Below are 16,399 nucleotides of genomic sequence, written 5' to 3'. Positions count from 1 at the left end.
AAAAAAACACGTTTTTTTGTTGTTTTTATCTCCCCCCACCCCGAGGCGGCCTGAGGCACAGGACCCCGCTCGTTTTGCATCGGCTGCAGCCAGGATGCGCCCCCGGCTTCCCGCACAAGGCCCGGCACGGCGGCGATCGAGCCCAGGGCGCCGCCGGCCTGGGGGTCCCCGGGGGCGGGCAGGAGCCCCCCGGGGGTGCGGGGCAGCGCGGCCGGGCGGGGGCCCGGCGCCCCCCGTGGGCGGCGGCTCGGTGCCGGTCCCGGTGCGGTCCCGGTGCGGGCGGGGGGCCAGAAGCGCTGAGTCAGCGCCGCGGGGCGGCCGCCGAGGGCCGGGGGTCGCCCCCGCCCCGAGCGGCCCCGGCGGTGCCCGGGAGAGAGGGGCCGGACCCCGGCGGCGGGGCGGCGGCGGGCAGGGCGCTGCCCCCCCCAGCGCTCCTTATCAGCCCGGCTCGATGCTGCAAGGCGTGTCTGGGGCTCTGCTCATGTGATGGAGCAAGAGGCAGACGGGCGGGGGGACCAGGGGCGGAGGTGATTTTCCTCCCTCTCCTTTTTTTTTTTTTTCCTCCCTTTTCCCTCCCTCCCCTCGCTCCCTAAAGGAGTTCGCGGACAGCCGGGCTCCTTCATTCCCGGCTGCGCCGCCGCCGCCCCCCGAGCCCCCTCCCGCCGCTCGGCCCGGCCCGGTCGCGGGGCAGCGCCATGGGCGCCGGCAGCTCCACCGAGCCGGGGGGCGACGGCGCCGCCGGGACCCCCGGCAGTCCCCCACCGCCGGCGGGGGAAGCGGCGGCGGAGACCGCCAAGGTAAGGCAGGGGGCGGCCGGGGACGGGGGGTTGGGGGGGAGACGGGCGGTGGCAGCTCCCCCGGTGCGGGGAAAGTTTCCTGCGGCCCCTCGGGCACCTGCCGCGGCCGGCGGGGGGGCTCCGGGCCGGGACTGCGCCACGGGCAGCGCCGCAGTCATAAAACGGGCGGCGGGGGCCGGGGGCGAGGGCGGGGGGCGCCGCTTTTGTGTGTGGCTGCGGGGGCTGCGGGGGGAGCGGGGCCGCGCCCAGCCGGGGGGAGAGGGCAGGGGCTGCGCCAGCAGGGCTGGCTGCGGCGGTACCCGGCGCTCCGCAGCCGCTGCGCTCCGCAGCCTTTTTTTTTTTTTTTCTGTTGTTGTTAATATTTCTTAATTTTTCCTTTTTTCTCCTCCCCCCCCCCCCATCTCTCCCGAGGGTGCGGTGGGAGGCGCGTCGAGGCACAGCCCAGCCCAGCCCGCCCGCGGGGGCTGCAGCGCGGAGCCCTCTCCGCGCTGCCCCAAGTTTGTCCCGCTGGCCTCCAGCCTGGGGGGTCCCGTCCCCCCCCCCCCCCCTTCTCCCGACCCTCCCCCGGGCATCTCCGTAGCCCCCCCGGGGCTGGAGGCACGGCCGCGGGCGGTGGCTCTGCCTGCCTTGGGTGCTCGCCGGTGCCGCGGCGCACCGGGGCGGGCGGAGCGGGGGGCAGCCCCTAAAGGGGGGGCTGGGGGCTGGGTACGCGCTATTTTAAACGGAGCCGCCGAAAGAATTGAAAGAAATTCTTTTAAAACATGTCTGGGGGTTAAAAATAGATTATGAATGAACCCATTTATCCTTCTGGAACAGGCGTGTTTAGGGGATTCTGGGACTGAAAGGGAGGTTATGTCCACCGGCGTGTTTACACAGCATCGCCGTGGGGTCAGACGTTGGTTTGTTGGGGGGGGGGGGGGGGGGGAATAATGCGACGTTATACCCAGGCTGCTCGGAGTTTGGGTCCCCGGAGCACGGCCACTCAGAAGTTTCTGTAAGCTGGCGTGTGGGTGTTGTTAGAGCTTGAGAACTGGTTATGACTTTGTTTCTTTGACCTTGTGGTTCAGATTTAACTTTCAAGTTGAATTTCCCATAGTTCCTGGCATCCCCTAGACCTCCTTGTGCGTGTTTTGACAGATTTGAAAACCGCATTGAGAATGAACTTTAAATTAACTGAGATTTATTTTATTTTCTTTTTAACCAAATAAGCATAAGGGATTGGCGTTGGTTAACAAAATATTTAGCAGTTACGTTGAGCCGTTCTAGAATTCAGATGCTGAAATCTAGACGGCAGTGAATTTACAGAGGGCAAGCATTTGGTTACCACGATTGTTTTAAAATGAAGATAATGTGACTTTCAAGAAGGGACATAATGTTCATAGCCATGTTTATCCAGTTATGGGAACCAAGACAAAAAAAGAGAACACCGCCGATGCTCTTCTCAACTACAGACTATTATTGTTTTTAATGCTGTGGTTTATATCTTCCGCTCTTTAGGAAACATGCTTTCGAATAATGAAATTTTATTATTTAAGTCGAACTGGTTAAAGATGGGGAAGTTCTTTTTGCATTTCACGGCTGTTAGAGTTGTATTACTGCTGCTTTTCTGAAACAGACATTTTTGTCGTCCATTACATTAAATAAAAAGGAAGCTTAATGAACTTTAGCCCTGCTATTTTTTTTTGTATCTCACTTAATCTGTTCTTACTCCAGTGAGAGAGCTTCATGCAGAATTGAGACGTAATTTTTCATAGTTAGCCCTTTGAATTTGAAAATCACCAGATCATGCTATGCCCCTGGAGAGATCTGTCAATGAGCTAATGTGTTTGCAGAATATGCAATAGGGCCGTTTTAAAGGATGGTAATCTTTCTTATGGTTTTCAAATTAAAATGCTGATCACTACCCTCTCTTTTAGAAGAAAAACTCTGAAAACTGGCTTGAGTGTAGTCTAATGTGAGTGAGCCTTGGCAAGTCAATTACAGACTAATTGTCTAGGCAACTATTCTAATGTATAATGTAAAATCTCAGCAGTTGTACTTCTTAGTCACTTAAAATTCCGCAAAATATTTAATCAAGTTTCTTTTGTAACAGTTGTATTTTGTACAAGATGAAAACCTGTTTGCTTTTTCTTCCAGAAAGACCAAATTTACAGTCTTCAAGTCATGTCGTTATTCCCCTGTGACTCTTTGGCCAGATACCAGTTCCTGAGGTGTCCTAGTTACTGGAAGGGGGGTCCAGAAACTGTTTCTCACTGCTGCAGCCCAGGAGATGTCAGATGCCCTGTTAAGCACTTGGGCTGCAGTGCTAGAGATGCTTGGGAGCCTTGGGCATGTTGTCTTGGAAGCACTGCAGCTTAAACATAGGCTCTAGGAGTTAGGACCTCAGGTGTTCACCCCCATCCTTTCACAGGTTGTTGCTGATTTATACATGCAGCAGCTCCAGGGTTTCCAGCCCAGCATCTTAGTGGGACTTGAAATTGGTGGTGTGGTTTCTTGTTTTTTGCTTGCTGTAACAGATCCTTATCGTGCGTAGCCACCCTGCTGTGGGAAGCCCCCTCTGCAGGGAATGGGACATAGCTGGAGGTATTAACCCCTCCCTGTGTCTGAACCAAATCCATCCTACCTGTGAATCAACATCTAACGTCCTGCTGAAATCTGTGGGCAGGGTGTGGTCCCACAGAGGGCTGATCTGATCTAGATATTTCCTGACTGTTTCGGCAGCAATACTTCTTCCCATCCCTTTCTTCCTCCCCTGTCCCTCTTTCCTGCCTTGTCCCATATGATACAGCCCCACCTTGTGCTGTGCCTGGTGCTCACCTTACGTTTCCATAAGCCAAGCAAACTCACTAACTCTTCAGGCCAGTCTCTATGCTGGGCCAGTTCCTTGATGGATTCATTTGCCTCATACAATGCCCAGGTGAGACCTAGAGCCAGGCCAAGGCAAGCACCTGTGGCAGGCAGGAGGGGAAATGAAAACATTGCCACACCAGTGGCAGTGAGCTGGTAGACCATGGCTGAGGTCTCCCTGCCACTCTGTTCTGAGTAACACTGAGGACTGAAGCTTGGTCTGAGAAGGAGTTAACAGATTTCAATAATAATAGTGCTAAAAGTAGGAGCAGGATCTCTTTAGAGAGAGCAGACAAACCTCAGCTGTCCCAGGCTAGCAAAAGCTTTGAGATGTCTGCTGGTATGGGTCCTGTGCTTCTGCCTCCTCTCCAGCCTGGGTGCCTGCAGCTTCTCCGGGCTGCTTCTGGCACTCAGCAAGCTCATTCAGCGAGTTAACCCCATAGGAAGCTGTTCAGCTGCTTTGGCAAGACTGATCTCTGCCAATTTATCAAGGTGCAGTGGGTGGAGGGAGCAGGCCAGACCTGGGTGATACCTCTCTGGGTGGCAGCGAATGGCTAGATCAGCGCTGTCATCTTCACCTTGTGTGCTCATCTCTGTCCATAACAGTGATGCCCCTCTCACCCAACCTCCCATTCTGATGCTGAGATTCAAAAGAGGGACTGGGAAGAGGTGCTGGCCTGCTGCCCCTTGGAGCAGTGCCCTCTGGGGCCCTGTGGGGAGGGAACCGACTGCAAGCTGCAGGGTCTGTGAGAGGAAAGCTGTGTCATGCTACGAACATCTGAGCCAGAGCAAGTGTGATCCACCCTGTTTTTGTCTTAGAAGTTCAGGGCACCAGTTTCAATACAGGTACCTTTTTGTGGCCCTGCTGAGAAAGCAGAGAGCTGTGTAGGAACAGCTACCTGCCACTACGTGGGGAAACTTTTAAAGGTAGGATGCAGGGGAAGAAAAAAAAAAAAGCCTGGCAGAGCAACAAGCTATTCTTGCAGCAAAATAGAGGTTTGGCAAAGATAGCCTTCTGCGGGAATTCTGATGACTTTAAAACTTTGTGTGGTGAATTCCTGGCTTGCTCCCATGCAAGGGCCCCGGCTCAAGAGCAGTGATCATTCAAGCCGTGTTTTCTGGATAATTCCTATTTCTGAGTAGTAACTTGATTACGCTACCTGCCTTGTAATGAGAGCAAGTGTCTGCGAGACAGTAAATATTTGGAACTGTCTCTTCTAAAGAGGTTACCAGCTGAGATGTCAGAATGTCTTATTGTCTGAATGCATGACAAATAACAGCTGTGACAAACTTACATCTGCTGTTTAAACAACTGTGTGCTGGTGACGGGGCTGAGTCAGCCTGCAAATACAAGCAAGTCGTATGTTAGCGATGTGGTAAAACTCAGCTTAATCAAGTACCAGAGGAAAGTCCCTAAACAGCATCTCTAAGAGCCCTGGTTAAAAAGCACTTGAGTTTGAAGCCTTTGGTCTGAATGGTGTGGGTGAGGCTGCAGGGTGCTCCCGGTACAGCGGGGGCTGATTCCTTCCGAGTCCTCTTCAGACCTGGAAGGAAGACAGTCTCGTGTCGTTGTGTGGTGATGTTTGGAGTTCAGCCCATGCCTGTGGAGTGGCTTGGGAGAAAGCATAAAGGCGCTTAATTGAAAAAATGCACAGTGGAAATTGATGCCATGGATCCACTGAAAGTGTGAAATAGCCCTCTAATCATCTAGGAGATAAGAGGGAGGTGGTAGAGGGAGTGTCCAGGCACTTTGAAGGCCAGGGAAGGCAATTAGCTTGTGTTTGATGTGACAGAGAAGCTAAAGAGATGCAGTGAGGAGCAATGCGGCCTTTGAAAGTCACTCTGGTTGGAAATGCAAGCCATGTGTTTAGTTACTGAAACAAGAGTAACCTGCTTTGTGCTCTGTCCTTCTGACCGTGTCGTGGTGGTGTCCTAGGATTGCTATGCAGAGAGAGCTGAGAGATGAGACCGAGGAAGGAGCTCACGTTGGTTCCAGCTTAGGGTACGGACCTGAATGGCAGGCTGGGAGGAGCATTTCGCAACTTGCAAAAAGATCATGGTGACGGTTTGGGAATAAAAACCAGGCTTCGTTTTAGCCAAGTGGATTTCAAGGTTAGTCATCCATAAGGAGATGTCACAACTAAGACAGTTAGGAGAGAAGAGGCTTGATCCAAGGGAATAAAAGGTAAGGAGAAGGCTCTTGACTTTGTCTGCAGGAGACATTACCCAGACAAAAGATACTGAAACTAAGTATGTTCTTACGTGCCTTGACAGAAGGCCTTATTCTGTATCTCCACCTGGAATTTGTAACGTCCCATGAACCTCTAGTCCTTAGCTAATGCAAACCAAGACGAACTGCTGTGAACAAAGAACTAGGATGACCTAAATTCACTTGTGTTTTTTTTTTAATGTTGCTGTTTGAAGATCTTTTTAATGATGCAGTGTGTGTAAGGAGCTGACCTCCTGAGCTGACCAACAGTGCTCTAAGCTTCCCAAAGTTTTGAAATCCAACTTCAGAAAAAATATTAGAGACGTTTACGTTAGTTTGCTCAGTTGTTCAGACAGCTGGATCTGGCTATTTCAGTAATCTCACGTAGAATCAGTGTAGTGGGATTAACAGAATGAGGCAAAATTAACCCTGGTGCATTTGGGCCCGGTATGAGGAATCCTTGGAATGATTTGGGTCTGGTACAAGGAATGTTGGGAATGACGGTGATCCGTGGTGGGGGAAGAAGCTGGGTACTGCTAGCCCCGTGGTGAATAGTGAATGAGCGTATGAAGCATGCTCAAACGTACAACAAGCGGTCAGGGGCCTTCTGTTAATCCACATCTCGTGTGGTTCTTTATCTTTCTTTATACGTTTATAATGGTGTATGCATTTACTGAAGTCTAACGGTTGGGCTCAACACTACCCAACAAATGGAGCAGAAGCCACTGTAGGCATGGGCAACAAGCAGTATGCATTTTAGTCTCATTAGCTGCGTACCAGCACTTGGCTTCCACCTTTGCGGTGGGTATGAGGCAAGTCTTTAAAAATTGCTTGCATGATTTATGGCGGTGGCATGACAGGAGCAGAAGTGTTACATCACTGATGGTCTTTTGTTTTGAGAATGATCAAGCTGAAGGACCAGTGAACTGGATAACCAAGTCTTTTCAGTTTCTCCTGCATTTATGAGACAACACATTCATAAGTTAATTCATAACCCAAGGAGAGAGATATGAGTGAATGCCACAGAAACCTGATAAATACTGATAAATGCACCAAGAATAATGTCTCATTACCTGTAGATAAACACAGAGCTAAATAATGAGACTCCCAATATTGTTAATTTTTTGTCTTTAAGATTTTCACCCATCTCTCTAAACTTTGACTTCATATTTGTCTAAGCTTTATAATTATTCTCAATGGAATTAAGAACAGCTGAATAAATTGGACATAATTGGTCTAAACTCTGGTTCAGATCCCTTCAGAGAAATGAAGCAGTTAATGTGAGTGAAAATTGAAATTAGTTTCTTTCACAAACTAATGCAGTGGGACAGACTGCAATGACCCGCATAAAAAGCCTGAGCAAACTTTCTTAAAAAGAAAAAAGTTCTCTGTTTTAAAACTATGCTGTTGTATCCCTTCATGTTACAAATGCCCCAGCCCCTGAAGACGCATATTTTATTCTCCTTTGTATGCGTTTTAATTTGTGAAAAAATACTTTATTGGTTTTGATAATCTATTCAATTATTTAAAGTAGAACACTTGATGTGAAAATTTAAATTTGCCTTCCTGTGGCCAAGAATCACATCAAACTCCTGTCCTAGAGATTGGTCTAAAACAGTCACTGTTCCCTGGAAGGGCTGGGCTGTACTGCAGATCTGGTCAAATTTGAAAATACTGAGTTTTTCATATATTTACAGCTTTCTTGGTTTTGAATCATGTGTCCTGCTTTCTAAACTGAATTTATGGACAGAGTAAATACTGGTTATAATTCTACCAGCTGATAGTAAAAACAGCTTCTAGTCTTACATCTAGCAATGTTCTTACATTTCCTTCTGTTCTTCACACTGGGAAGTATCATAGCATTTACAGATCGAAAGCATAATCTGCTTTAGTCACTGATTCAGTGATTTCTGGATTTTGGTTATATATCTTTGGGTTAATACATAGTCTCTGTTTTCCTGAATGAATTGTGACTGTAGAATAAATTCAAGGCTGGGGAAATGTTAGCTATGGTAATAATTAATATTTCCTTGTTACACGGAGGGATCAATTTAAGGAGGAGACAAGTGGCACTGCATTGGGGTACCTAGTTCCTTTATACCACATCATCCTTACGGAGTCCATAGATTGTGTCTATTCATGTACTTAGGGACTTACACAAATGGTAGATTTTAAGTATATGTCTATCTAAGTACATTTGTCAATATGACTCTAGCTTTAAAATGGTTTGACTGGAGGAAGTTTGAAAAGAAAGGGAAGGAAGTTTTTTGAACAAGGTGAGGAGTGCTAAAATATTCAGTGCTGTTGCCTTTCTTGTGAGTTCAAAGAGTTGTTGGTGCTAATTCTGAGGGTGTCACCTCAAAATAACCATCCGTGGATGGTTAGCTAAGTGCCATTAGAGCCAGTAAACTAAGGTTGTTCCTGTGTTTGCAGGGCTAACAGTCTTCTTAAAAGAATGAATGACTAAAATGTATTATATGTATTAAAGGAAAAGTCCTTTAATAAGTTTGTAATGAAGAATCTCAAAGTACTTTTAAAAAAAAAAGTCTGTTATTTTCTGTGTCTATTTGTTATTAGTCTTTGGCTGTTACTATTCAATTAATCCCGTGTGCAATCGCAGAAGAGCGACTCAGATTTTACATCCCTTTGTTCAGTTCTGTGGCATTTTTATTTCTTCTGAGTTCCTGTGTTTTAGATTTATGAAAAGGATGATGTGAGAAGTGGGAGCACAATCTGAGTGTTGAGCCATTCCGTATTTCTTCTATTTAATATCTGGTCTCAGCATGTGAAAACTCTGAAGCCAGATTATTCCATCTGTGGTATTGGCAGTAGAGCAGAATGGTGTCCTTTTTCGTGAGGTGGATTATGTGGCTGTGAAAGGCAGCTTTGAGGAGTGCAGTAACGCCAGGTGGAAACAATTTGGCTTAATTAAGGGCTTCTGAACTGGAGATTGGGAACCCTAATGCAGACTCCTTTGCCTGTGGAAGTAGGTGCAGTGCTTTCCTCAGATCTGACCTGGCATGTGAATAGGTAGTTGAAGGATAAGAGGAAAAGCCTTTTGCCTGGCACTTCGCATGTTGATTTGGAATTCCACTGCAGCAGGCTAATTGCTAATAAAAATAAATAAATAGGTCTGCCCATTCAGAAGCTTGTTTTAGCGGCTTTTTGGAAGATACTCATCAAGTGTGTCATCTTTCTGATCCCAGTTTGGTGCTTCAAGCGTTTGGATGTTGCATTACATTGGAAAATGGGATGCATCTGTGGTTCCTTCATATAATTAACAGGTCTTCAATGCCAGCATTTTGGGAATACAGCTGAGTAATAAGAAAATGATATGTAATTAAGGTCTGCTGTTCCACCAGAGGAACTTTAAACTTGCACTTCAGGAGCAGAGATTTGAGATGTGGTTAATTAGTTGAAGCAGCTTCTGTTGGAAGGGAATGTGATCAGTTGGAAAGCTAGTCAATTAAACAAATAAAAGTGTAAGGAAGCTTTTCTTATGACCACAACATTTCATACTTCTGGAAGTACATTTTATTTTAAAAGTATCTCCCTTGTTATATGGCAAGCCTATAGAAATTCTGGAAGTGATTAAAATGTATCAAATGTAGAAGCTGAGAGTTTTTTTCCCTCCTATTGGCACATCTAGGAAAAAAGTTTCAAATGTTATAGTGAGGAGTCCCAAAGTATTGCAAACTTCTTTTTCCCCTGTAAGAATAAGCTCTACCTAATAACTGAGGCCCCAAAACTCTAGTTTTAATCCTAGTTTCATTAAATTTCCTCATGGGATTTATGTGTACATGTTCGGCTTTCTGTCCCAAATAGTTAATTTTCTTTGCAATTGTACTGTTTATGATCACAAGATAAGCATGTCAGCAGAGGAGCCATACCAAAGGCCAAAATGTAGACAGGATTCCAGCACATACAGGAGCAATTGTGCCAGACACTTTGAAGAATGAATCTAGCTAATGGAAAGATATTTTTCACGTTATCCTGAAGCTTTCCTTCATGCTAGAAGGAATGCTAGAAATGTATTTTTACACAAGGTTATAGGCCATTGTCTGTAAAAACTTTCTTCATCCATGCATCTCATGCAGCAGAAGAGTACAATAAATAGTCCCAGATTATATTGTGTATTTTTTTCCTCACAGAAGTACTTTGATTTATTAAAGTTAATAACCTCGAGAAGGAGCGATGCTGCACAGAAGTAATTACTTCCCCAAATGCTTGCACATATATAAGTGGAATGAGAACAAAAGAACAATGTTCTGTGCAAAAAAGGCTGACCTGGTACTGATGTTACTTTTCTTTCTTCATCTTTCTCCTCTGCTACCATCCTTCATCCAATACTTGGCTGCCCAGGTTTTAGATGCGGGTTTACCAGTACCTGATGTTAATGAAGACAACTTGGAGCTTGATGCCCCACCACAGGAGCCCCAGCAGCCAGGAGCTGTCACAACGCCTCAGGAGCTGAATGGGCAGCAGCCAGAGATGGCTTCACCAATCCAGGAACCTCCTGGACAGCAAGCAGAGGCCCTTGTAACAGATGGTAAGTAAAAATCTGGGTTCAACGGACTGATCTTAGAGGTCTGGGTGCTGAGCAGGATGAGAAGTTGAAATGGGACTCAGCTGGCCATCTCAGTGTGAATGGAGAGTTTCTCAGGTTATCTGTTGGTTGCTCAAGTGCTTCTTCTAGGGTGTTTTATTGGGATGCATTTTCTTTATAGAAGATTTTAGACAACAAACGAGTTGGGGCTGATGCTATCAGTGCTACAGGATGCTATCCTTTCTGCCTTTGAGGTGCTTCCTTTTCCTTAGTGGGAGCCTGCAGTGCCTCTGCTTGCTTGCTACCAGTTGCTCGAGCATTCACCTGAGGTAACAGCTCAATTTTTTCTTCTTGTGTTAGGAGTTTATGCTGCATAGGCATATCCCTTCTTTCATAGGGTAGAAATCCTATTATATTCATTAATGATATTAATATTAATCACAGACTGGCTGAGGTTGGCAGGGCCCTCTGGAGGTCACCTGGTCCAACCTCCTGCTTGAGCAGGGCCATCTCGAACAGGGTGCCCAGGAACCATTTGAACTGTCAGGAGGAAGGGACAGGCTGCTAATCCCTTGGCTTGGTTTTGCTTAAAGCTCTCTTTCAAACTGCTTTTAATCAGACTTGCATTTTGACACCCACCCCCCGACTCTCCCCCCAAATCTTTCTCACAGGGGCCCTGTCCTCACCAGCCTCTTGCTCCTGCCCCTTCCTGGCCCTGGGCGGCATTGGCTGCAGAGGCCTAGCAGCAGGCTGACCTCCTTGGCGTTGGTAGAGGAATGCTGTAAAACTGTGATGTGACATGTTTTGTCTTTCACTGGTTCCCCTTTAAAGCTTTACTCTTGAGAGGATAGGTATGAGAGAGGATACTCAACAAAGTCACAAAGGAGGAGAAAATACCTGATGTTTTGAAGTAGATTTTGTGTTGGCATTCAGCTTCTGAATCAAGTAATAGAAGAGGTCTTTAAAAGGGCGTGGATTTCAACTTAACAATCAAAGTAATCTTTGTTGAATAATTATGGGTTGTAGCTTTGGTTGTATTGGAATTGTGTTCTTAAGGCATATAAAGAAGAAGAGGTGAGAAGCTCCATTAGATGTAGATGACTATAGGTGACAAAACGTGTGATGCTTTATGAATATGGATAGTATTAGGAATTCGTACTTGAATAGATTGCCCCAAAAGGCTTTACTTTCTTTAATCTCCCTCATGTTGTTGCATGATGTTGCTGTTTATTTGGGATTTATCTCACTATTGTCAGTGGAACCAAGCCTTCAATCAAAAATCAAGGTTCGATCTTAAAGTATCTTTTATTTTTTATTAAAAAAAAAAAAAAAAACACCTTTACGGCAATACAGCATATATTTTCTGGTAGCAGTAGCAGAAAATCACACCATCCAGAAGACAAAAACTGTCTGGTAAAGCACTGAAAAGCTAGTTCTTCAAGTGAAAATGACATTTAGATATCCATCATTGTTCATATCAATCCTCTGGACCTTTCAGTGTCTGGTCCACATGTCCTTTAGGCAGGTGAAAAAGGGTGGGGATGGTATCTTTTAAATGCTCCATGAGGAGAAATCTCTCCATCCAAGGAAATAAATCATCGTAGCTCTACAGTTCTTCGTGTTACCCACCCAAAAGTGACTGTCAATATGCAAAGCAGCAAATGATTCGCTATGGATAAACAAAAGGGTTTAATAAGCTTTTTTGATTATGAGGACTAAATTACCTAGGGATATTAACAAGCACATATTGAGATATCAGCTTGGTCTGGATGTCTCGTGGTTGCTTCAAAACCATTTAAAAAGTTGGGAATGAAGCAGTCTGTTTTAAAAGTGATTATTTCTTACTGCAAAGCTGGCGTTTCCTCTCTTAAGGAGGAAAAAAGTGCTTGAATTGAAAGGTATCCAGACAAATACTTCAAAGTGTAATTATTTTAATTACCAGCAGTGAAGCGATGGAAAGAGAATAGTTAAACTGCATTTCTGCAGCCTGCGAACACTTCCAGAGCCTCGCATGAGGTCTGGTAGCCAGCAATTGGTGCTGGAGCAGATGAGGGGAGGGATCCAGGTCCTTATGGCGCATCACGTGCGCCCAGCCCACCCCCAAGTTGCTTTTTGCTCCCTTAGTTGTGCAGCAAACAGCTGAGGAGGGAATGGTCCACCAAGAGCAGCTGCCAAGTAAGAGAGGCTGTGGAAGCACGGCTTCAATCTGCCTTTCTCATCAGACGGACGAGGCTTCGCGTGCTCTCATTGAGGCAAGAGGCTGCTCTGCTGCACGCTCCCCATGCTCAGGCTGCTCCAGACGAATAAATATCAGGAACCTCATACTGTGAGAAGGAAGTTTCTTATTATTAGTGTAATTTAAAAATGCTGGGGACCATAACAATCACGGGTAAGGCAGTGTGGCATTGCTAAAACGTAAGCACATTCCTCTTTCTTTTTTTTTCCTTTTTCCCCCCTTTCTGCTGGTTAGTGCCTGGCTTTGCGTGTGTGACATCTGGTGACTTTGTGTTGCAGTGGTTTTATGACTTGCTGGGGTGGGGCGAGCTGTGGTGTGCATGCTGGAACGCTCCTTGGGCTCTCAGAAGTATTGTTTTACTTTCGATAGATTTCCTGGCGGCGTAGTTGGAGTTAAAAGGTCTGCCTTAAATATTTTATCAAAATGAGAACCATTTCACAGTGAAGGCTGCTGAAATTTTAAAACTTCTTTTCACTTCAATTGCATGTTTGAAGTGGCACTTGTAATACAAGACTTTTATAAACTAGAGGACGCTTACTTTTTTTTCTGCAGTATTGGACTGTGACAAAGGGTCTGAAATTGAGCAGCAACAATCAAGAGTTACAATGCTTTTTATTTCTTAAGAAAAAATAGCATAATGCAGTAAAATATCTTACAGGCTAAATACAGTCAAAAGTGAGGAAATGGAGAAGTAAGCATCATTTAGGTATAGTAAAAAATACTTGCATGAGAGAAGTTAAGCTGTTATTCTTTTTTATTAATTATAATGAAGCAAAAATCCAGAGGAGATTAACACCGTGGCATGGGGGTGGGTGTGTGGATCCCAGTACGATTACAGCCAGGGATATCAAAATCTTGATGTTGTATATGTAGGACTCTGTGCATCTTGTTTAAGAAAGTAGTGCACGAGCCACTGACGTGTTTGAGCTAACACCATAAACTAATTGGGCTTTCTGAAAAGATAATACTATTTGCAGGAGTGAAAAGCTAAAAGGAAAAAATCTCGTGCTACTGCTTTTACATAAGCTTTTGTCTTTATCTGGAAGCAAAGTGGTACTACAATTTTTGTACTTAAAAAAAACCAAAAGCTTAGTTTTCCGTAAAGGTAACTAATTTGCATCAGAACTTCCCTCAGACTGATGATGTGTCTCTTGTAATTTAGTAAATCTTTTTTTATCGCCTTGTATGAATATTTGTTTGTTTGCTTTTATCTTATTTGCTGGCATTAGTGATCCAATTCCCCAAATAGTGGGGGCTTATTCATGCAAAGTAATCTAGTGTTACAATCCATACTGACAACAAAGCCTGCAGAAGTCCAGCTCCATTTGGAGCTGACCCTGGGGAGGACTGTACGTGATTTGAATCAGTTAGTAGGGGAGGAGATATCCTACTGCTGTTTACAATAGGGTTTTCATTAAACTTGATGTTTAATGAGCTTATCACATGCTGAGTCTCTTTCCTCAAGGGTTCTGTATTTTTTTATTTCCTTTTATTGTTAGTATTTAAAGGTTAAACTGTTTTTCAAAAGCAATTTCTTCATAGGGTTGCACAGTTTGATCATCTGAGGTTTTCTTTATTAAATAATTCTTGTGGAAACTTAGATTTTTCACTGTAGCACAACTGCTTCTGTAGTATACTTTGCAAGAAGTGCATCTAGCTCATGGTATGCGTTATCATTCTTTGAAGGGACAGAGTGTGTTTCCTTATTGGTAAGTGGGAGTGTATTAAGGTATCATTTGTCTGATTAGCATAGCTAAAGCTAAAACTCCTTTGTTTGTGTGTGTCATCCTTTATGCAGATGCTTTGACAAAGAAAACTTCCAATCTGTTTCCCATTGTGCATTTTCATTAGTCATTAGGGGCTCTCAAAAATGTCACAACAACTACTAAGCCATGTTGCTTATCCCTTCCTTGCTCTTAGCAGAGCAGCTATTTTTCTCAAATACCCCAGTGCATCTGTCTTAGGTTTAGTGAATACATTCTATTTTAAAAAGCAAAACAAAGTCGCAGAACATGAGACACGGATGGTATGGATAACCATGAAATTTCATAAATATTTGCAGCGTGCTGGTCTGGTTCACAGGCAGAACAGCTGGACTAGTTTGAGAGCAGTTTATTATTGTGAGTTCGTTTAATGAAGAATCTGTAAATACAGTAACTGTATATCCAAGCCACACTTAATGACCTTTTTTTAAAAAAAAAAAAAAAACACAATTTTGTAGAATCTTAACTACTGTTTTTTGAACTTAGTGCTGTTTTTTGAAACATTGAACTGAACGAAGAAATATCTTAATCTTGAATGAATGAAATTTATAACATCCCACGCTGGAATCTGAGAACTTAGTCTCTAGGTTGGAGCAGACAAGTACAGCTAAAGCATGAACTTCTAAAAATAAAAGGTTTATGAGGAATGTTTTAGCATCGCAGCGGAAATGATCATGCTTTCGTTTGGTTTCTTTCGTATGAGGTTATGTGTGATGTCCTTTTTGGGGACATTATTTTTGCTTTCTGAAGGAGTCCTAAGCCATGAAAAATTACAGCTGTTTTGCAACTTTTTCCTTCTTTCTCTTTTTTTAAAAGAGACACAAAAGTATGTGAAAACTTAAGACTTAACTCTTTGGTTGCATCCCAAGTACCAGAGGACTGAAGACTGAATTTAAGGGGACTTGTTAATGCTTTGACAGAAGAATAGGATTAGAAAGCTCATGAATTGCAATTATGCACTGTGAAATTTATGTGAAATCTTTGTAAATCCTTCTTTTTTATTTAATCTTTCAGAAAGAAACCTTTCCCCACAATTAACACCGTGAGTCAGTCCTTAGAAATAATTGAGCGAATAGAATCGGGAGGGAAGGAGTGTGTGCTTTCCATTGGAGAAATATTTATACATAGAAGCAGAAACAAATATCATGAATAGTAGGGAAAGGAAGCAAGAATCTGAAATATTGTCAAGAAGCAGCAGTTGTACAGATTTTGGTACGTTAAACTGTGTAGTTAAAAGCAACAACAAAATCCCCACCTTTGTTAGAAATGTACCACCTGGACATACTCCTGCTTAATTCTGTTACTGTTGGGGATGGGGGAGGGGGTGGCTTTTTTGTTTGATTTACTGAAATTCATCACCTGAAATTTGAGGTCGAAGGAATTGAGGAATAATGTTCGATTCTTGCACACTGTGATGAAAACCCAAAAGCACAGCTTGCTTTTCGTTGTTGTTCAGGTATTCAATTTCGCTAATAATCCCCAATAGATAACTTGTTCCAAATAAACCTGATTAGGGTAGGTTTTCTGTAGCTGTTGTTGTTTCAAACCACGTATTTTAATTACTGCTTCTCCATTTGTATCAGTTCTTGTCTTCAAATATTTCTACTAATAATTAGAAGAATTGTGCCATTAAGGAAAAATGCATTTAATGAATGAAAGCTTGGTGTTAAGCATGAAATATCAAGGACACTCGGTTCAAATTCTTCTTTAAATTACGTTCTCCTGTATCACTGCCACGTGAGCTTTTGTGCAGAACACCTACTGCTCTAGTTGTATTTGTGGCAAATTCCCAGGTACAATGGAGGCAAATGATTCTGAAATCACCCCTCGGCTCTGTGGCTTCAGTTTTCCTTCGTGCTTAAGCAAGCCTACCAAAGATATTGTGTATGTGACTACAGGCAGGGTCTGGCCTCGAATACTTAAACATCAAATAAAAGAAAACAAAACAACAACGTGAAAAAGTCCTCTGGAGTCTCTCAGTGGCCAGTTGGGTTTGAAACA

At 44.3% G+C, this 16,399-nt stretch overlaps 1 protein-coding gene across 4 annotated transcripts in view; it reads left to right on the top strand.

The window, feature by feature from the left end:
• The first annotated feature begins 466 nt into the window (after positions 1-466).
• The window catches only part of AKAP12 (A-kinase anchoring protein 12), a 30,380-nt gene continuing 14,447 nt past the window's right edge, over positions 467-16,399 (top strand). Inside the window, exons 1-2 of one of the 4 annotated variants that reach the window (XM_035538957.2) lie at positions 467-797; positions 10,216-10,402. In XM_035538957.2, coding sequence (XP_035394850.1) covers positions 696-797; positions 10,216-10,402 — 289 coding nt within the window. In that variant the 5' untranslated portion in view covers positions 467-695. Of the gene's footprint in view, positions 798-10,215; positions 10,403-12,512; positions 12,815-16,399 lie in introns of those variants that run through there. The other 3 variants (XM_035538960.2, XM_035538958.2, XM_035538959.2) reach the window with 3 other exon arrangements.

The sequence above is a fragment of the Cygnus atratus genome, chromosome 3, assembly GCF_013377495.2.
Source record: "Cygnus atratus isolate AKBS03 ecotype Queensland, Australia chromosome 3, CAtr_DNAZoo_HiC_assembly, whole genome shotgun sequence".
NCBI classification, from domain to species: Eukaryota; Metazoa; Chordata; class Aves; order Anseriformes; family Anatidae; genus Cygnus; species Cygnus atratus.
This window is presented reverse-complemented; position numbering and strand designations above follow the sequence as displayed.